Source organism: Pelobates fuscus, chromosome 8 (genome assembly GCF_036172605.1).
Source record: "Pelobates fuscus isolate aPelFus1 chromosome 8, aPelFus1.pri, whole genome shotgun sequence".
Taxonomy (NCBI): domain Eukaryota; kingdom Metazoa; phylum Chordata; class Amphibia; order Anura; family Pelobatidae; genus Pelobates; species Pelobates fuscus.
In genome coordinates, this window is record NC_086324.1 from 168,788,476 (window position 1) to 168,810,803 (window position 22,328).

The window sequence follows — 22,328 nt, forward strand, 5'->3', positions numbered from 1 at the left end:
ATTTGCCAAATTGAAATAAAATAGCCAAACTGTTTTTTTTTAGTTAGTTTATTGCAGTGTTACATTTGAAATTCACAATGAATATCCAAAGTGTCATGCTTTTTGGTGACTAACCCTCCTGAAATACGATAGTATAGGAATGGGGATTCGCTCATTAAAAAACAATTGCAATCCAGATGTCCTCTCACCACCAGTTACTGTTTGTATAAAACCTTTAAGGAAAGCCTGTTGAGTTTCCCCTCCCCTGAGTGTCTTAAAGGTACACTATAGTCACCAAAACAACTTTAGCTTATTGAAACACTTTTGGTGTATATATGTTAATTCCCTGCAGTTTCACTGCTTATTTCTCTGCCATTTAGGAGTTAGATCACTTTATTTATGCAGCCTTGTCACAACCGCCCTGCATGTGACTTCCAGTTTTTGAGGACAACCATTTGTTAATGACTCTAACCCCCATTAGGCAAAATGTCGCCTGGGACCTCCTCGCATTATAACCATTTAATTGCAATGATGTTATGTTGCCTAGCGCAGTCCATTAAACTCAGTATTCCCTTATGGTTTCTGAACATCTTGGGAAAATGTAGTTTACAGCCACATGCAGGGCCATTAATAGCCACTGCTATCCAGGCATTGAACGCCAACTCTAATGGTGCTCAAATTGAAACGTGCCATTCACACTGCCTGGCCATAATATGCTTGGCACCGTGTGGAAGTATCGAGTAGTGATGTGTATTAATGGCTGTTGTGCACTGATGTAATGGCAGCGGACGGATGCTGGGATTGTAGGTGCCAGTGTTATGTTTTCTCCAGGATGTCTTGCAGTTCCTTTATATTTTTTTTTAGAGTTTTAATGATCTAGTTAAAGCATGTCCTTGCAATGATCTCAGCAGCGCCCCTGCTGTGGCAGCCTCCGCCGAAGAGAATGAATGCAGTTCTCTGCAAAACTAACACAGAACCAGGCAATGTTCCGGATAATTAACTGTAAGTTTCTAATTCGCAAATGTAAACTTATATTATTTCGAACTAGGAAACAATGGCCATAGCTCTCCTAGCCTGTGTCTTTGTAGAGCAATGCAGCTGTGGACTGAATTCCCCATGTTGTAGTGCTAAAGGCCATCGTGACAACATCTCAACATCTCAACATCACTGGGTTTGTGCACACGTCACATGTCTGAGGCACATAATACGTGTACTGGCTCCCTAAATGAAAAATAGCTCAAAATTACACTTCGAGAGAGCAGAGGAAGTCAGAACCCAATACAATACTAAAATATGTCTGATGATTAAATAGCAGTACTTTGATCATCTCCATTGCATCTGTTCATTGATTACACTGACAGCCCTGAGTCAGCCCATTCTGTTAGTGTGAGAGATGTGATCAGTACATTGGTTTGTATTGCATTATTCAATTCTAGGACCTGTGAGGGACCTGCCTATGCATGCAGTGTGTGTGATGCATTGTATAATAAAAAAAATAATTATTGGAAATATTTATATAAAACTAGAACATCTGAATGTTGAGTTGCACGGGAGTTGCTGCCAACAAAGGCTTACTATTCATGTAAGCTGATTAGGAATTGAAAGAGACTTTGAAACAGCCCTTCTAGTCTGCCTGTTTCTTATCTCATGCAGCAAACTTTAATTTTACTTTCCGTCTCTTCCATTTCAAGGCTATTCTGCCAGTCTTATACTCTGTAGAAGAAACAAGCATGTGTTTAACCAGTGCCTTTATACAAAGAAGAAAATTAAGCCTGTTATCTAGTTAAAATCATCAGTTTTTATATAAAAGCTGTAGAATAGAGAGATGGTCAATGTACGGTGTGTGATAGCAATGCATTTATTAGCTAGGGATTATTTGCTAAACACTGAATTGTAGTGAATTGAAATCCGAATTGCCATAATCATGCTAAAATAGCAGTCTGCAACATTTTCCAAATCAGCAGATTTTCTCTAAATTTTCAAATTCATCTCAATCTAGTATTTATTGTATATCCCATCAGTCTCCAGTGCTTGCTTTTTTTTTTTTTTTTTTCTTCCTGGTTTGTATTCCCTTCGTTGGTTAATATTGTGGCGATAACACCGGTAAGGCCTTGCAGAATGCGAGAAGTCGTTAATTGTTAGTGCCGCGTACTGATCTGTGCTGTAAGAGGAAAGGCAGACATCAGTGTACCTGTGTATGGAAGAGTCTGCTTGGGAGCAGTCAAACGTTAACTTGAATTTGCTCTGAATTTATTCTTCCCATAAGAGTGGGTTAAATATAGAGAGATCTTTTATTGTTTTATTAATGTCCTTTTAAGCGTACTCTGTTTTTGTCTTTCAGGAAGAAATGCCAGGTGATAGCTGGCTGGTTCATGGTCACAGAACTCTCGGCACAGAAATGATTCTCAAAAAAGTAAGATTCAAAAATGTATAATTGCATTAAAAATCTGCTTTTAATCCACTTTGGCTAAGAGCACAATTTCTTAATCCGAGCTCTCGGTCAGAAAGCAGCTAGACAGCCATGTAATCTAAAAACTCAGAGACAGAAATAACCGAATGGCTGCTTCCTGTCTGCTGTAAAATGCTGTGTTTGTGGAACGATAAATGTAAAAATAAATATCTTCTATACAATTCAATTATAAATGTAGGGGTTTGCAAACAATATATCGTCCATTGCTGTGATGGCACCTGTCCCATATAAAGGGCCAATGTCTAGTTTCTGTGTTAAAGCATATTCTTCATTAAACTCAAACCCATCGAAATACACCTTTTTTAAGTTCTAGGGGGGAAAAAAAATCTGTAATTGTAAATACAGCTTGGCTGGTTTCTATGACCGACTGAGATTAAACAGACTGCTAAACCATGTCGAGAAGAGGGACAATGTGTCTGCAGTGCCTTTTGTAACATCTCAGGTGGTCAGATTGTACAGCCACGGAGAGTGTCTGTCAGGTCGACGGCTGTACACACACGTAGTTGTTTGCAAAAAAAAAAACACAAAACAAGAGTATAATGCACCTACTTAAAAAGGGGAAATACTTCCTGCAAGGTGTTCCAGAAAGGGAGGGACAATTCCTGGAGACATCAAATAGAAGAAAACAAATATCCAGGCACACCTGAGGTTTCTTCTAAAAGGCAGTCTTTTTATTTGAACAGACTTGAAAAAGGCTCAGAGAGGATCCAAAAAGTTGTCTCGGCTTTCTTGTTTCAAATAAAATGACTGCCTTATAGATGAAACCTCAGGTGTGCCTTGATATATCTTTTCTTCCAATTAACATGTAGTTGGTAAAACCCTTTGCAGCTATAACAGTTTTTACTTTTCTGGGAAGGGATTGTTGCTTTGGTCATTTTTTTCCCATCCATCCATCCATCCATTTGTGAGGTCAGACATTGATGTTGAAGGCCAGGCTCGCAATCTCTTTCCCATTTCATCCCAAAGGGCTGTTTTGTGGGCTTGTCATGTTCTTTCACACCCAACTCCTCCAACCCTGTCTTTAACGAGCTTGCTTTGTGCACTGGGGTAACTCACTCGATGGAGATCAGAAATGGCATCAGCCACCTAAAATTTCTATTCGTTTAAAACACTACCAGCAATTAAGGGAAAACAGTCGACTTTTTATTTGTTTTTTTTACATTTAATACATTTACTTTTCCATTTTCTCTGTAATCCTCTACATTGATATCTTTTTCCAGCTTACTCTGCCATTGTTTAGTAATCTTGGGTCAATTTCACGCCAATTTCAACCCAAGGTCACTCTCCCTAGCCCCAGATGCTGCAAATTTATAGAGCGATGAAAGCAGTTGCTAACTTTCATAGCCGTGCCATGGGCTAAAACATCTCCTCTCTGGGCTGGATTTAAAACTTTTCCTCTCTCTGCTTAACTTATTTATAGTGGCGGTGTGCTCTGGGACTGTCGTTAATATGGCGTCTCTGATTTCTTTGCAGCTGTCATGGCGTACTGCCTCTTTTCTGAGCCAGACAGATTTCCTTCACAATATTGATTTGTATTCCTGTCTGAGCCCGCTGTCCTCATGGCTACTCGTATATATGGTTTCTCTTGAGTGTCCTAAAGCGATTCCTTTGTTGGAATCCTCTGCTCCACATAAATTGAGCAGCCATGAGTACTGCAGGCTCAGACAAGAATGCACATTGGTATTTTTGAAGGCAGACTGCCCAGCTAGGAAGAAAGGCTGAGCTCTGTGACAACTGTGCAGGGGTCAGTGCCACTGGAAATAAATTAGCTCAGTGAGGTGGGCAACATTTTAATTGCAGCCCAGAGCTGTGAAAGCTGCCCACCTGTGAACTGCTCTGAGTGAACACAAGTGATGGGGGGGAGTAATTACATGCAATGAGCTTTCAATTAAAAAAAAAATATGCCTGTGAGACCTGTAAAATATAATAAACTCTAGACATTAACACTGCTGGAACGGAGTGTCTCCTGTCAGTCATTGTAAGAAACAATCGATGAAACACTGTTTAATTCTTGTCATCGTTATCAATGTGTGCCAGGCCTTAACTGGATTGTGATATGGTTTCATTTTAATGTAAATTTGAAACAAAACTGAGCACTGCCTGAAAAGGAAAAGGTTTGCCCAAGTTCTAGGTGAATTATAAAGCTTAATCCATGGTTTAAATTCCAGGGAAATGGCAGTTCTCCTAAATCTTTTCATCTACTAGATATAATAGACTTTACTTGCTACTCACAGATCAGACAGGGTTTCAATGTAGAGGTGTGCTGTCTAATAATCACAAATATTCCAGTAACTGTATCTCTGGGCACTGATGGAAAATGACTTTTGAACCCTTGATGCTTTATGAAAATTGGAAAGCATTCTTCCTTTGCTTTTTAAAAAATGGTAAATTAAACCAGCATGGGGAAATTCAGACAGTGAGTGTTTATATGTTTGAATATGTGGATCATGTGTTCACATCACTGTCTTTCTGTCCACCCAGCCCAGTGTCACATACCAGGCAATCAGCAAGCGGCTCAAAGTTTCTGAAGAGGTGAGACTGTTTCTTCCTGTGTCCTTCGTGTCTTCCTTGTTTCACCTCGCTCTCCTGTCATCCTTTGCCAGTAGTAACTCCATTTTACTGTTCCCAGGATACCGGCTCTACGTCGATTCAGGCAGCAGACAGCACAGCGATTAATGGAAACATCACACCTACAGACAAAAAGTAAGGCAGGCCGCCTCCCTCACCCCGGGGTCTGACGATTACATTGTATTTCTTCATATTGCAGAGACTACGTGAAACAAGAATCCTTTGATACAGAGTCTAGTATTCATAGATCTTAACGTGTACAGGTGTTAACCCTTCACCTTCAGTATTTATGGTGAATTGACAGACAATGTCATGTTAGCTTGATATGAAAAGGAAGCCAGGATTAGTCCTTCTTGTTAAAACCTCTCATCATTTGTTCACTAAATAACGTATTTTGTGATCAGTTGTGGTAGAGATGGTGCAGGTTTAGGCTCAGTATGTGTTACTTTTGGTATTGCGAGGGGAATCTGCACAGTTAGAAATATAGACCAACCAATGTGACAGCTTTGCAGGAGTCAGCCGTTGAAAATAAATGAACCCAGAGAGAGGGAATGTTTTAAATGTAGAACACCGCAATCCTGCCCGGCTATGAACAACTCACTGAGTGAAGGCCGGCGCGGTCAGGGTAATATTGGGTCAGGTGACAGCCGATTCCAACCAATTGATAACTCTTTAATGATCCTGCAGGGTGTGGCTTAGTGTATACGCTACTGTTGTGCATCATCTGCATATATCATGTTGGATTTTTTAAAGTTTGCCTTGGCCACAGAAACTCTAGAATCCTGTTTCCACAGCTATCCCAGAGTCCTCAGCTTGACATGCAAATGAGCACAGACAGATATAGACAGATGGTGTTTCAGGCTTCATCCTGTATTTCTGCAGATACCGTTCATTGGCAATGGACATTCTTTATACAGCAGCTCAGGATATGATGTATATCTTGAAATTTAAATCTAAACTGCTTTCCTTTCCAAAACAATGCAATAATACCAGTTAAATAGTCTTTTTGTTTTATATCATAAACTCATCTCCGTCCCATGGATGTTCTGTTGGGAAAGTTTAAACATCTCATGCTCTCAGTGCAATGTGGCAAAGCTATCGGTATTGGACCATCAATGGTACAAAGTTCGGCCAGAGCAGTTTGCAGGCTGCATTCTTGGTTCCCTTCCTCCACATTACTCTCCTGTAGTCTGTGTCATTGCTTACTGGTCTGTTTGCATTGGCTTTTCTCAGTCAGAGGGATACGATCTTCCCAGGCTCACAGGGCCTGTTCTGCAACAGATATTTTGTAGGACTTCAAGATGTTAAAGGGACACTCCAGATCATTTCCTGGTTTGGCCAAAGCTTGTGTACAAGATGCAAAGCCAGAGGGACTGGAAGAATAGTGTATATGTATCTAGTCTGCATACTCTCAGCACAATGTCTAAATAATGCATTGAAAGCTATTCAACTTCTGCCTGCAGTGTCCCTGGCATCTGACATTCAATTTGGTTTTCAGATTAATGTTGAGTGAACAATACTTAATCTTCCTTTTTGTTTTTTCATGGTTGTTATTGTTCATAAAATATTTATTTTATTTTTTTTACTTCTGTAGGATTGGTTTCCTTGGCTTGGGGCTAATGGGAAGCGGAATAGTCTCCAACTTGCTGAAAATGGGGCACACAGTAACTGTGTGGAATAGGACAGCAGAGAAGGTACGTTCAGCACAGAATTCCTCTTATTTGTCTGATGGTGGAGAATTTTATTACCATAAATATATATTTTCGTGTATATAAATGTTAGTGCCTGTGACCTGGTAGAGTACGATAGGAGTTAAATCAAAGCAGCTAAAGTATTAAAGAAACCTATTGGGTGCTGTTAGCTGAACTACAATTCCTATGATGCTGTGAGCATCATGAGAATTAGAGTTCAGAAATACCTATGTGCCAAGGTAGGTCATCCATAGGCTAGAAAATCACACCAAGAAAGAACAGAATGCTCAAATCTTACAAAAACAGAAAATAGTTTGTTTCTTTATTTTTTTTATTATTAATAAAATAAAAACTGCTTTTTTAATCCATTTCTTAATTAAAACAGTCCTTTCTTAAAATATATTGGGTTTGGCCCAAAGTGATGTTTTATTTTTAGAGAGTGTATTGAGTGCGAGGGGGTTTGAGCTGTTTATTTACCAACATTTAGAAGCAGTGAGTGGAGACAGCAAACTCTCTACTGATTTTCTTTTTCTTTGCGTTAAATTAACTGGAAGTGGTATGCGTGTACATCTAGCTATGATCTCATACTTCATTGGAATTACAGCACCTATGAAACTTAATTTACACATAGCCCACGGGAATATCAATTTACATTATTTCTCTAAAATAGAAAACCGTTGGAGGAATTCACAGTGAAGTGTGGGATCAAGATGAAAGGACAAAGGTAAAGACAATTTGTTGAGCACCCTGTTTTGTGAATAAGTTGGACTTTACCTTTAGTGGGGTATGTACTGTGTGGGCACAAATGCCAGATGCTCTTCTCTGACCTTGTGTTTGTCCTTTTACAGTGTGACTTGTTCATCCAAGAGGGGGCTAATTTGGGAAGAACTCCGGCTGAGGTGGTCTCTACCTGTGACATCACGTTTGCCTGCGTGGCAGATCCCAAAGCGGCCAAAGATGTACGTTCTGTCTTGTTGTTCGTTTTTTGGGGGGGGTTTTTCCCACCTCTGTGGAACCTTCTGTTAAATCCTACATTGTGTAAATGATGTTGAACTTGTTACATTTCTTTCATGGCCAAGCTCTTGATGAAACATTCTTGGGTGCTTGTTCTTCTTTTTTTTTTCTTCTTTTTTTCCTTTTCTTTTTATATTAATATTTTTACTGCACCTTCTCTAATGATAAAATATTTTTTTGTACAATCAAAGCATTCAGTATTAGAAGTGGAGTAACTGAGTGTGCCTAATACACTGTTGGCTGATTTTGATACCAAGTCTGCGTCTTTATCTGGCATATGCAACATTCCAAAACTTTACAGTTGCGCAGTTTTGTCTGGAAATCTATTTGCAATATGTTGAGATGCGTAGTCTCAAAAAGGGACAAAATAAACTCCATTCCTAATTGCAAAAATCCCAACACCAAGTAGGTATTCTAAAACTAGTACAGGACAGGAGAGCCAGATATGTACCTGCTAATCACAGCTAGTGGGGGGAAAAAAAAGTCTTGTAATAATCTTCTATGTATTCCTAACACAACATGTATGGATGGATGCATGTTTTTGCTTATAATAACTTTTAAATATCAAGTACAACTAAAGAAAATTAATTCAATATTAAAAATAGATTAAAATATCAGTTCTGATTGTTTCAGTGGCTCATGTGTCTTGGAGAGAGGGGTAGGCAACATTTGGCACTCCAGATGTTTTGCACTACATCTCACCTGATGCTCTGCCAGCATCTTGGCTCTTAAGAGCATTATCGGAGATGTAGTTCCAAAAATATGGAGTGTTGAAGGTTGCCTACACCTGGTCTAGGATCTAAATGAATTTTTGGTAATTAATGGTAACCCTATACCAACCTTACCCCTAACTCTATACTTACACTCAAAGCATGCACCTACCTTAACCTTAATTCTACACTATTCCCAACCCTAAAATAGCATTAATCCTTACCTAGCCAATGCTAATTGGTTAATTCCCTCTGATAATATCAGTACTGACGTAAGTAATAACAAGTACTGCATGTTTTACAAACCAGCAAAACATTCCCCGTAACAGTTAGCTGTTTGTCACACTGTTTTGTGTGATTATTTGCACTGTGAGTATTTGTGTTAATTATAATGGAATTTGGTTCCCTGATGCTAATGTGTTCTGTTTGGATTCTCCTTGTACAGTTGGTGTTGGGACCCAGTGGCGTGCTGCAGGGGATCCGTCCAGGAAAGTGTTACGTGGATATGTCGACCGTAGACCCAGAAACTGTGGCTGAAGTAGCTCAGGTAATGTAGAAACTTTGATATTATGTAGAACTTGAAGTATCTATAGGGGGAAAAAATACACCACAAATGTATCTTGTACCCAGTGTGTGTGTTTTATGAATACTCACTGATTTCCAAACACCACAATAAGACCCCCATATTGCTAAAATTGAGTTATTTTATCTCCATATGCCTTATCTGCCATCTGGGAGTTGGGGGCATATCTACTAAACATTAAAACTAGCAACTGAGCATTGTTGATAGATAGCTGCCCTTGTTGATAGAACGCAAACCCTCAATGGATGAAGATGGATCCTTTTTTTGGGGGGTGGGGGGGGTTGCAACTTTTTTTTATTAGCACCTTTTGGAAATTTTATTAGGTCTTTTTTTTGGGGGTGAAGAATGTCCCTTCATAATTTCTCTCTTTTGTAGGTGATTGTGTCTCGAGGTGGGAGGTTCTTGGAGGCTCCTGTGTCCGGCAATCAGCAGTTATCCAATGATGGTATGCTGGTAATCCTGGCAGCCGGTGATCAAGGTGTTTATGAAGACTGCAGCAGCTGCTTCCAGGCCATGGGCAAAGCATCCTTCTTTCTAGGTAATAAACTCCTTCCCATCCACTCTAAAGCACAGGTCACTGGGGAAACAATCTCCTTCATAGCCCAGGCCGCTTATACTGTGCGTCAGTGACATTTATCCAAACTACTTTTTCCTTCTGTCTGTACTGCATCATCTACAAAGATTAACCCCTAGTTAGGAGTGAGATTGTGGTTAGATTAGGGATGCGCTAAAATTTCCGGCCGAAAGTCTGTCAAATCTGCAGAAAATTACTCCAGTGATGCTCAAATCCTATCGACAATCCCCCAACCCGGCACGGCCTCACTTACAGCTCCCCAACCCGGCACGGCCTCACTGACAGCTCCCCAACCCGGCACGGCCTCACTGACAGCTCCCCAACCCGGCACGGCCTCACTGACAGCTCCCCAACCCGGCACGGCCTCACTGACAGCTCCCCAACCCGGCACGGCCTCACTGACAGCTCCCCAACCCGGCACGGCCTCACTGACAGCTCCCCAACCCGGCACGGCCTCACTGACAGCTCCCCAACCCGGCACGGCCTCACTGACAGCTCCCCAACCCGGCACGGCCTCACTGACAGCTCCCCAACCCGGCACGGCCTCACTGACAACTCCCCAACCCGGCACGGCCTCACTGACAGCTCCCCAACCCGGCACGGCCTCACTGACAGCTCCCCAACCCGGCACGGCCTCACTGACAGCTCCCCAACCCGGCACGGCCTCACTGACAGCTCCCCAACCCGGCACGGCCTCACTGACAGCTCCCCAACCCGGCACGGCCTCACTGACAGCTCCCCAACCCGGCACGGCCTCACTGACAGCTCCCCAACCCGGCACGGCCTCACTGACAGCTCCCCAACCCGGCACGGCCTCACTGACAGCTCCCCAACCCGGCACGGCCTCACTGACAGCTCCCCAACCCGGCACGGCCTCACTGACAGCTCCCCAACCCGGCACGGCCTCACTGACAGCTCCCCAACCCGGCACGGCCTCACTGACATCCCCCATTACACAGATCCTGTGTGGGGTAGCTCCTGTGCTGTTTCCAGGTGAGCAGTGAGCAGGCTGTGCCCAGTGTCCCAGTCACCCCCTCGCTCGGTCACGGTCTCTCCGGTCACCCCCTCGCTCGGTCACGGTCTCTCCGGTCACCCCCTCGCTCGGTCACGGTCTCTCCGGTCACCCCCTCGCTCGGTCACGGTCTCTCCGGTCACCCCCTCGCTCGGTCACGGTCTCTCCGGTCACCCCCTCGCTCGGTCACGGTCTCTCCGGTCACCCCCTCGCTCGGTCACGGTCTCTCCGGTCACCCCCTCGCTCGGTCACGGTCTCTCCGGTCACCCCCCTCGCACACTGTGTAATAAAGTCTAATATTAATAAAATTATAGAAAAAACTATTTTAAAATCATTTAAGGAAAAAAGTCTGTTTTGTTTTTTGGCCAAGGGCATCTTGAAGTTTCGGTTTCAGCCCAGAATTTTCATTTCCGTGCATCCCTAGTATAGATTCCCCAGATTACTTTGTGGCGGTTCCACCAGATGAAAACATAATGTGTTCTTATTCTTTCCATGCTAAATTTCCCCCACGATGCAATGAACTGCCAGACCCCTAGAGGGGAAGCAAGAAGCATGCCGCAGCATACTGTGGTTCATGACTGCTGTGGCAAAATTTTTATTTAAAATAAAATAAATTACCGATACCAGTCTAAATAAACTTCGAGCATATGAAGATGTCATGACTGCAGAGATTACTAGTCTTAAATTGAGTAGTTTACTGTTCGTTCGTTATCATTGAACCCTCTTCCTCTCTGACAGGTGAAGTGGGCAATGCGGCAAGGATGATGCTAATCCTCAATATGGTGCAGGGCAGTTTCATGGCGACGATAGCTGAGGGCATGACCTTAGCCCAAGTGACTGGCCAATCCCAGCAGACCCTGCTGGACATCCTGAATCAAGGCCAGCTCGCAAGCATCTTTCTGGACCAAAAGTGCCAAAGTAAGTGAACCTCCTTGCCAGGTAATAAGAGAACAAGATTCCCCCTAGTTATTAATTCACACTGTACTAGAGTAGAGAATGCTACGTTACTTTACTGAGAGGGTAGTGGATGCATGGAATAGCCTTCCAGCTGAAGTGGTAGAGGTTAACACAGTGAAGGAGTTTAAGCATTAGTGGGATAGGCATAAGGCTATCCTAACTATAAGATAAGGCCAGGGACTAATGAAAGTATTTAGAGAATTGGGCAGACTAGATGGGCCGAATGGTTCTTATCTGCCGTCACATTCTATGTTTCTATGCTAGGACTAGTGTTAGACCAGACTTCCCTCTGCTTAGTCATTCATGCTAAAAAAGAGTGCAGAGTGTCTGAACCAATATTAAACAAGACTTCCCCCGGTTTATTCATGCAGTATTAGAGCAGAGACTGCTGGGGCCAGCGTTAAACAAGACTTCCCCCGGTTTATTCACGCAATATTAGCGCAGAGAGAGTGCTTGGGCCAGCGTTAAACAGGACTTCCCCCGGTTTATTCACGCAGTATTAGAGCAGAGACTGCTGGGGCCAGCGTTAAACAAGACTTCCCCCGGTTTATTCACACAGTATTAGAGCAGAGACTGCTGGGGCCAGCGTTAAACAAGACTTCCCCCGGTTTATTCACACAGTATTAGAGCAGAGACTGCTGGGACCAGCGTTAAACAAGACTTCCCCCGGTTTATTCACGCAGTATTAGAGCAGAGACTGCTGGGGCCAGCGTTAAACAAGACTTCCCCCGGTTTATTCACACAGTATTAGAGCAGAGACTGCTGGGGCCAGCGTTAAACAAGACTTCCCCCGGTTTATTCACACAGTATTAGAGCAGAGACTGCTGGGACCAGCGTTAAACAAGACTTCCCCTGGTTTATTCACGCAGTATTAGAGCAGAGAGTGCTTGGGCCAGCGTTAAACAAGACTTCCCCTGGTTTATTCACGCAGTATTAGAGCAGAGAGTGCTTGGGCCAGCGTTAAACAGGACTTCCCCTGGTTTATTCATGCAGTATTAGAGCAGAGAATGCGGGGACCAGCATTAGACAGGACTTCCCCCTTTTTCTGTGCAGATATTGAAGGAAAGGGTCAGCAGTTCTGTACAGATTGTGTTTAACAGTAGTTTCCTTATTTATTTATTTTTTTTAGACATCCTACAGGGGAACTTCAAACCAGACTTCTATTTGAAGTATATCCAGAAAGATTTAAGGTTAGCGATTGCTCTCGGCGATTCCGTTAACCATCCAACCCCGATGGCGGCCGCGGCAAACGAGGTAAGTGACTGCACCCCATGAGATTGGAGCTATTTTTCTGTTGCTCTGACTCTGTGTGGGGAATGACCACTGCTGCAGGTAACCTGCCAGACGTAGGCAGCCTTCGGCAGTCTGGATGTTGTGGTCTACATCTTCCATGATGCTTTGCATTCTGGGAGCCGTTGTCCACAACATTTGGAGTGTCAAAGGTTGCCTGCCCCGAATCCATTGGTCCTGATTATCTGGACAGAAAATATCTTTAATCAATTGGCAGTAAAAATCTCTGAACAATACTTGGATATTACTACCATTTTTTTATAAATAGAAATAACAGAAAATATGAGGCACCTTTATTGTAAATACTTTGACATTTTATATTGCCCTAATAAGTCCTGCTAGCTCTTAAATGAAGATATACAGACCTTCTATCACTTCAATTGTAATTGTGAAATATAAAGTAAAGCGTCATGGCTGCTGTTGTGGTTATGGTGCCTGTCGTGCCCTGGCGCTGTCCCATGGTAAGTAGTCAAACCATTTTTTGTACAGTTTCACAACCTGCCTGCATCACACTGGGTGCCTGTGACAGTGGTTACTGCTTCCAGTCCTCTCCAAGAGAATCTGTTTTGCTCTATGGATAAGCAAGGCCAGGCAGAAGTTATGGTTTCCAGGCAGTGAGCACACTCCTGTATAAGCCATGTTCTATTCTATGGAGACAACTGGCTTCTGCTGCAGAATAAGACTGACTGTGATGCTGGGGGAAAACATTAAAATGGTTTGACTACTTGGTATGTGATGGCGCCAGGCCACTTTAGTGGTGGTGCCTGAAATGTGCTTTAAGGGTCAATAATCTTTTAGGGTAAATATACATAAAAGGTCACATTAAACATCAAATTGTAGTGATATGTGTGTTCCAAAAATAGCTGATTTGTGAAAACAATATTGAACTCTGCTACAGTAACAGTTTGGCTGTTTATGTCCAATATTTGCAATTTGGTTTTCGATTCACTACTATTCAGTGTTTAAAGAATACATCCCCAAAGAGAGATTGGTAATCCATTTGCATAAATGCCAAATCTCTAGAGCAATAAAGCAAAAACAGGCATTTCTCAAACGCTGCTATTAATCTAGCTTGGCTGCTTTGAACTGAAATGTACAGTCAATTCTCTACAATACCAATTCTTCCACATTACAAAATGTTTTGCAAACTTCCACACAATTTGCCAATTTTTGTAGTAGAATGAACGATTTCACACGCTTTAAGTGTCTGCTTACAAAGCTAATTTGAACACCTTGATTTTATAGTAAAATTGCTTTTTGGTCCAAGATTTAGCTCATTTCAACTATTTGTTTTTCAGGTCTACAAGAGGGCAAAAGCATTGGACCAATCAGACAATGATATGTCTGCTGTGTACCGGGCTTACATCCATTAGACCCTCGGTGGCATCTTCTGAGGATTATATCGCTACCTTGTTTTTAACACCTCATCAGTCCATCCTTGACTCCTTTTGTTATCCTTTATTTTAATTTTTTTTTTTTTTTTTTCCTGACTTCTACACCACAAGCCAAATTCTTGTGAACTGTCTACACATCGACTTCTTTCCGGGGAGGCCTGTGGGAGAAGAAGTGGGCGCTGGACTTTCTCCAGCCTTGCACTAAAGGCGACTGCTCATCGAGAGCTTTCAGTCCTTTTCATTTCCTCTCTTTACTGCCCACACCATGAATCCCATCTCCTGGCTTCGTCACAGCAACGCTCAGAACGTAGAATTTAAACAGATTTCAGTGCATGCACATCTCGAGGTTCTCACCACATCTTGGTTCAAGGACATATGAACGTTGACTTGCAGACACCAGCATCCTGGTTTTGACAAGTGTGTGTGTCCTCCAGATGACTACTTTTATTGGAAGAACCCCTCCCTAGTTGTACAGTACCCAATAATATACTCTTTGCTTCCCTCCCCACATTTCACTCACCCTAAAGTGTGTCAAATGAAAACAATTAAATACTGGGCTACCTTTTCTGATCACCTATGTATTGTTGCTCTGCACCCCCTTATCACCACTCCCCTGCCCCCCCCCCCCCCCCCTCCAAAAAAAAATTAAAATGAACCTGAAGTTTTGCCTTTATAAACCGTTTGTAGAACAGGTATTTGGTTAATCTAGCTCCTTGTAGTAACAAAAAAGAAACAGTCGTTGATTCTTACACCAACCTTAAGTGGATGCCCTTTGTTTTTGTTTCATATTTTTTTAAGAGGAGCCAGGGGTGTGTATATCTTCAGATTTGCAGCAAGGAAAGTTGCCTTCTCTGAAACGTAGGTGACACAGTGTTTGGTCCTTTACAAAGTATGCAGTGAATACATGTTGACCTTCACAGTCTCCATCACTTCACAAGCATGTTTGTCAGTGTTCACAATGACATTTCCCTTAAAAGGCGTAGTTTATCTTGTTTTATTTACACACCCTACACTTTCCATATGATGTAATGGATATTCGCTAGGCCCACCATCACATATATATTCCTCGTGTAAATTCTTCACCATAAATGTGGATAGATGTCGCTTTGATAGCAAGTCCTTCCTAAAGTGATATGCACTTCCGGCTCTGAAACCAGGCTACTAACGAGCTGCACATAAGACCAGTTAAATGGAGCTTCCGTTTGGTTTTTTGTGACATCTTTGCCCCCAAACTCTGCAGTTCCCACCACCATGTGCTATGGCCGTTCATTTTCAATGGCAGCTATCTCCTCTTCCACTCTGAAAACAGCTGTTTGGCAACAAAATAGCCTTTATTTCTTTTTAATATCCTTATTTATTTTTTATTAGATTTTATTGTGCATTTTAAATAGGTTTGTTTTTCGTTTAAGTGCTTTTAGTGAAAAGAAGTGCTTTCTTTAATGTTTTGTGCAACTGTTTTCCGATAAGCTATATATAACGGCTCATAGGCAAGGCTAATGTAATTATAGCTCAATGTGTGCAACCATTCATTTACGTTCATGCTCAGATAACGCATTCATTCTTGGCTTAGCAGCCCCTTCAGGACCAAGGTTAGGCAGACCTACTGATGTAATTGTGGTCTCAGAGGGGTTACACATGGTTAAGGCATTTGATGGATTTGGCAATGTTGGGTAATTTTAGGGCAGCGCTGGTGAACTTTTCCATTTTTAAAGCAGCGGCCTACATTTCCATTTCATGCACTGCCAACTAGAAGATTGGCAAGGCATTGTGGGAGATGAAGTACACAGAGTTTGGAAAGACTGACCTTGACTACCTTTGATGTTCAGGCCAATACAGCAATCCTTGCCTAGAATGAACCGTAAACATGAAGTCTGTTTATAAACCGGTCAGTGTCTGCTTGAACACCTCTCCTCCCAGCATTGTCAACAAAGGGTGGCTTGATCCAGGTTCAACCAGTCCCTTTCGCTGAAAGATGATTTAATTTTAGTATGTTTTAGAGCCATTGATTTTTACGAACGACTTGATACAGCTGGAACACATTGGCACCTCTGGACCTCTAGTGAACACTGAGAAGTTGTTGGTCTTCTAGTTACAGGTTTTGATGTGTATAAGAAATGCTAAATACATAAAATTGCATTTGAAAAATCAGCTGGTGCCCAAACACAAGACCTTGTCAGATAACAGACTGGTTCGTTATAAAATCTAGTGGAATCTGACCTGTAGATAACTAATTACATGTGCCGTTTGTTACCCTGCAAAAATAAAAAGATCTTTGGCTTAAAATGTTTTAAATACTACAAATTTATTAGGCAAGACTAAAAAGCAATACTTATTGGGGGTTTAAATACTTCTACGAACAGTTCGTTCGTGTACCAACTGCAGTGATTTACTTTAGTACAGGATTTAACCAGGAAGGTGTTTTTTCGCTGAGATACGGGAATGTGTGTATCAATGCAATTAGCCAAAAATACAGGTGACCAGAAAAGAATGCTCCGGCCTTGGCAACCCAACCTTGATTTGCTCAGTGCGTCTGAAAAGATATTCATTGCTGTATTGTGGAAAGTGTTAAACATTCGCTCATACAGATTTTTATTGTTTTGCTTGTTTAATATATTATATTTTTCATACTTTTTTTTTTGATGATTATCTGTTTTACCCATGATTTCCAAACACACGCAGAGTCCTCTTAGTCTCTCTCCATACGCTTTCCTGCTGATCCAGTTGCAATTTACTGAATAACAAAGTTTTGAATTCTTTTCATTGTTTTGTTTTTTTGTTTGGGTGGGTGGGTGGGAGTATTGTGAAAGGGGCAGGGGCTTTTATGTTTTATAATTAAAAGTTTTTGTCATTGGAAATAGTGTGGTATCTGGGTGGGAGGGAATGGGTAATAAGTGAGTTTTGTGCAATTAGCAATGCTACTGGTTAAAAAAAATAATAAAACCTCCTTTGGTAATTGTGTACATGGATCTTATTTATTTTTGCTGATCATTCTTTCGCTTCTTTGAATGGGTATTCGGCGTTTTACCAAACCCCTGGACGTAATTGTCATGTAAGCACAGATGCAATTCTACTGAATTCAGAAATTAAACTCTGCAGCAAAATATTTTTAAAGCTTTTTTTGCTCTGTCACAAACTATCAGTTTAATAGAAAGGTCTGAAGTCAATCGTTCTATAGCAAGTTAGTGTGTAAAGTTTGAACGATTTAGGGTCAAACCTTTCTTAAAAGAAAACAAATCATACACACAAACTATTGTTTAGTTTAAAATAAATTGTGATTGGGGGGGGGAGGGGAGACTGCCAGTAAAACTGACTGGTCTTTTTCATTCGTTCTGTCATTGATAAGGATTCCAATGAGTAAAGTCCATCTTGTTAGTGCACCCTGTGCTGAAGATGTTATCTTTCTGAGAGAGAGTTTCTGATTTAAAGGGACACTCCAGACCCCTAAAGTGTGTGAACTGCGTCCTTTTTTTTAAATTTATTTTAATTTACAAAAAGTGCAGATTTTAATAGAAAATTACTGTTCCGAACGCTGGTAATTGCAGATACCCATTCGTCTGTTTCCTCCCGAACTGCAGGAGCCTGAGTGATTATAGCTCGCAGTTCAGGTGTTGATTCAAACGTTTCCCAGACGAAAAACAGCATCCAAGCAGATTCTTCACAGCAACGACTAGACTAGATGAAGGGTACAACAGGAATGCTTTATCCAGGCTAACCGTCTGGCTTTTATGCAGTCACAAACATACAGGGTTTCCATTGACATATTCCAGGGGCATTTCTCACTGGACCTGAGAGGGGACAGTGACAAGTTATATTTTACAGTTTCATTGGCTCTCAGGTCCAGGACACTCAGACAACAGTAATACAATTATTCCCCTGTACTTGGGAGATATTTGAGTCAAGCAAAATGCTAAAGTCAAATCTTGCCAAACCCAAAAAGCACACATTTTCACAGAACTCAGAAAGTTGCACATACTTCCTAGGAACCCCTCAAAAGTTATGTCCCCTGATAGCCCTGATCTGTGTGACCAACATATTCAAAAATCACTCAGGTCGGGTCAGGAGTTTCATGGAGGTCTTTTTTTATTTTTGTTGACCGACCGACCGCACACGAGGCTCCTGCTCAGAAATAGTTCCATGAGATTAGGTTGTGCGGTCGGTCTATTTGGAAAGTCTGTAAACCGAACAAATCCTCGAACCGTACCCCCCTGGCTCTTAGGTAGCGTTTGTTCACCTAGTTTGTGGGAACAAAACAACCAAATAGCGCTCTCTTGGCTGGTTGGCAAAGGAAGCAGGCGTTTGCAAAGTTTGGGAAGTTGAGTGTCCAATTTTAGTTCCAGACACTCGACAACCAAGTCCCGCTGCCTCCTTTCGTGGCCACACAAGGAGAGCACCTAATTCCGTGGTTACCTTTTGAAGTTAATGAGCCATGGGCATGGTTGGTGTTTGGTATTTTCATTTACCGAAGGAAAAAAAATCCAATTAAGCAAAATGAAGTAATGGTTTCACAATTACACTTTTATTAAATAAGTTTTACACCTGTTACCTGAAGTGCTGTTACTTCCTGGTTGTTTAGCTCAGTGAAGCTAAATTCAAGAGGCAGCAATTGCTCAAAACACCTGCCTTGTAAATACTTCTCATTGAGCTGCATTGGGAAGTCTGTGATTGGCCAGCCACAGAAAGTCTGGGATATTGAAATAGGGGAGGTCTTACAAACGTTTTTAGATATACCCGTAATGAAAAAATGTGCAATTAAATGCATGCATGTTTTCAGTGGGGGTATCTCCTAAACTGTGAAATTTTATTTTTGGAGATGGGATTAAAGGAACACTGTGCACCATAACTGTTATATCACCCTGTAGTGGTTATCATGCCAAGGGTGTCTTAGAACCCCCATGTCCATAGTGTAACCGTTTTACTCCTTACCTGGAGTACTCCAGGCACGGATCCCTGTCTCCACTACAGTTGCATGGCTTAGCATACTGGCTGAGAGTAACTAGCTGGTGGGGGCAGAGACTTCTGGCTTTCTTGGATGAGGAGACGAAGCTGGGAGCAGCACCCAGTGAATCCCGGGTAAAAAGTCAAACCATTTTATAATTGATTACTTACAATGGGGGCACCATAACCACTGCCCCACGGTGTGAGGGTTATGATTAGTGAAGTGTTCCTTTAAAGACGTGCAAGCCTGACATACACAGTCATCAGACTATCCAAATTCAGCAGACTCCCCAGTCCAAGGATGCTGTGCTTGGCTGGGTAATAAGTTCCCCTTTATCTGACCATATCTCCCATTGTATTTGTATTTATGGGCACATTGCACCATTTATTATCTAGATTTCTGTGTGTTATACATTATCCTTGGTGGACTCTGTGGGGACAGCGGATACCATATCAAACCCAGCACGATTACTGTTGATCCAATTGGCTGTGTTTATATGGCAGATATTGGCCAGAGCAGTGTTTAGAAAGATCAGTGGGATCTTGTTAAATGATTCCTATGATATGAATAACTCAGCAGGCCGATTGCCAACATCTCATTCACACCGTTAATATTAAATCTATGAGTTCTTTGTAATGGCTGGCTGACTTGTGTGGTGGATGGCTGGTTCAGCATGAACAAGTAGATTGTATTTATTTATTTTATTCCATATGCCCTGAAAACCCTGCTAACCATCCAGTGTTAATGTGATTGAAACGACCATGCTAATAAAATAAAAACGATTACTGGATGATTCATTCTACATACGGGATCAGCTCTTCCAGTTGTGGAGATCTTTATCGGTGTCAAGTTCTAAAAATGGAGCATTCACCATGCACTCTAGTGGTTCTGATTGAAGGAGTACCCTGGCACAGATCCGTGGGTAGTGGGGCAGCCTGTTTTAAAACGTTTGCTCTCTTACCTGGAGCTGCCGGGAGCCGGCTTTCTATGTAGGCAGGGTTTACAATATGCATTTCCATTGAAGATGCATTGACCGAAGCCCGAAGGAAGCTCCATGAAATCATCCAATTCACATAAACATATAATATTTATAAAGCAGACAGTAAAGTGAGAATTCTCAGCTGTATTTTAATTTAAATAAAGCTACAACATGGGTTTAATAGAGCAGTGCTGAGTGTAAGATGTGATGGTTATTATCGCCATTTATATGGCGCCAACAGATTCTGTAGCGCTTTACAATATTATGAGAGGGAGGATTTAACTATAAATAGGACAATTACAAGAAAACTTACAGGAACAATAGGTTGAAGAGGATCGTCACTTTCAGAGGCCTTGGTGGTGCAGTGGCAGGTAGGATTACAAACCTGAAGAGATCTGCCGCCACCACCTTCCAGGGGACACACTTCAGTTCCTGGCACTTTACAGTAGCCATGTCAATGCTGTACACTTGCGCATGTGTGAGAGTACAACACTGAGGTCTATGGAGGATCCTGCAAAACTACGGGAGACCCATAGATCAGGTCTTGCCGTAAGCGAGACGATGGCTGAATCCCACAGCCGCTGGGAATGGACAGAAGTTGATTGCAAAGCTCCGCCTTCTGTCAACCTCAGGCTTGTCCATAAGACCGTATTCCCTACATTGTCTTATGGAATCTTTGGATTATGTTGGAATTTCAATGTGTTTTCAGTACAGTCAGTATCACTATTTCATGAAGATTTATGAAACACTCAGAAGAAATAAAGACCCCGATGGTGACCGTGTCGCTGGCAGTGCTGTAGCAAGGGGTGCAGGGGAAGGCGAGTTATACTTACCTGAGCCAACGGATCAATTTTCACACGGGGCCCCATAGGTCATGTGTACGCCACTGATTGTATCTGTGTATTGGGTGTATCTGTGTGTGTTGTGTTTCTTTGTATCTGTGTATAGGTTGTATCTGGGTATAGATTGTATCTGTGTGTGTTGTGTATCTTTGTATTGGGTGTAACTGTGTATAGTATCTGTGTATAGGGTGTATCTGTGTGTGTTGTGTATCTTTGTATTGGATCTGTGTATTGGGTGGGTATGTGTGTATTGTATCTGGGTATAGATTGTATCTGTGTATTGGGTGTAACTGTTGTAGCGGAGTAGAGGTACGATCCAAGGTAGCTCCGCTGGTAGACAGGAACAGCAATCCAATACAGGTATCAAACGGGTAGCGTGGTTACAATCCCTTCCCTCCAAGAACTAGACGACACATAGCTTGGAGGTCAACTGTCAGCTTTATTCACACAATTTCTTTTATGGCTTTTTCCCATGCAAGGGAGGTAACTCAAAACAACCAATCACCTCACAATCACCTCCCCTCCCTCTCCTCCCCTTAGATTAGCAGGTAAATTAATTAGAGGGAACCGAGTTTTCCCCAGTTTCTGAATGACCCCTAAATACGGGGGGTACGAGGATAAATGAGGGGTCCCCTGGTAGGTCTGCTCTGGGTGAGTAACATATTCAAATTTCACCCAGATCAGACCAGGGGTTCGGGAGTTACAGGTATTTAAAGATTTGACCGACTGCAGGGACACAGTAGCCGAAAACGGCTCCATAGATTCTGGCCCTGTAGTCGGTCTACTTCACTGCCTAGAAAGTGCCGAATAGCTCAGCCATCCGACCCCAATCTTTGGTTCGGATGAATCCCCTAAACTGGAGAATACAAACTACCGAACGGCGGGCCGTTCGGCAGTTTGGATCATACGATTTGGGGATCCTGGAGGTCTGAGCGGTGTCTGGGTAGTCGAGCGTCCGATTTTAGTTCCAGACGCTCGACGACCAAACACCGCTGTTCGGCAGTTAAGATGGCCGCCGCCACGTGGAGATTAGGCGAACGGCGGCCACCCACGGACCCAATAACGGTAGGTGCACATTTATTCTTCCTTAACATGCTGGTACCATATATAAGATGCATGGACATATAGGTTTAGGGACAAATAACAATGTAAATATGAGTTTCTGGTGGCTGCTTCTGCCACAATGCTCCCCCAGAACCAAGCCAGCATACACAGTCTGATCCCAACGGATCGGCTTGGGGATGTCTGGAGGAGTACCCACAGATCACTTGTCTAGTTCCGTTTGTCGGGATAACCCGTCAGCATTTCCATTGAGCTTCCCCGGGCGAT

The 22,328-nt window shown here is 42.4% G+C and overlaps 1 protein-coding gene across 6 annotated transcripts in view; it reads left to right on the top strand.

Moving 5' to 3' along the window:
* The window catches only part of GLYR1 (glyoxylate reductase 1 homolog), a 70,268-nt gene extending 53,272 nt beyond the window's left edge, over window positions 1–16,996 (top strand). For 3 of the 6 annotated variants that reach the window (XM_063430753.1, XM_063430758.1, XM_063430755.1), the window contains 11 exons: window positions 2,321–2,392; window positions 4,931–4,981; window positions 5,079–5,152; window positions 6,612–6,711; window positions 7,379–7,432; window positions 7,557–7,667; window positions 8,878–8,979; window positions 9,391–9,553; window positions 11,340–11,519; window positions 12,688–12,812; window positions 14,147–16,996. In XM_063430753.1, coding sequence (XP_063286823.1) covers window positions 2,321–2,392; window positions 4,931–4,981; window positions 5,079–5,152; window positions 6,612–6,711; window positions 7,379–7,432; window positions 7,557–7,667; window positions 8,878–8,979; window positions 9,391–9,553; window positions 11,340–11,519; window positions 12,688–12,812; window positions 14,147–14,221 — 1,107 coding nt within the window. In that variant the 3' untranslated portion in view covers window positions 14,222–16,996. The remainder of the gene's footprint in view (window positions 1–2,320; window positions 2,393–4,930; window positions 4,982–5,078; window positions 5,153–6,611; window positions 6,712–7,378; window positions 7,433–7,556; window positions 7,668–8,877; window positions 8,980–9,390; window positions 9,554–11,339; window positions 11,520–12,687; window positions 12,813–14,146) is intronic. The other 3 variants (XM_063430756.1, XM_063430757.1, XM_063430754.1) reach the window with 2 other exon arrangements.
* The last annotated feature ends 5,332 nt before the right edge of the window (window positions 16,997–22,328 follow it).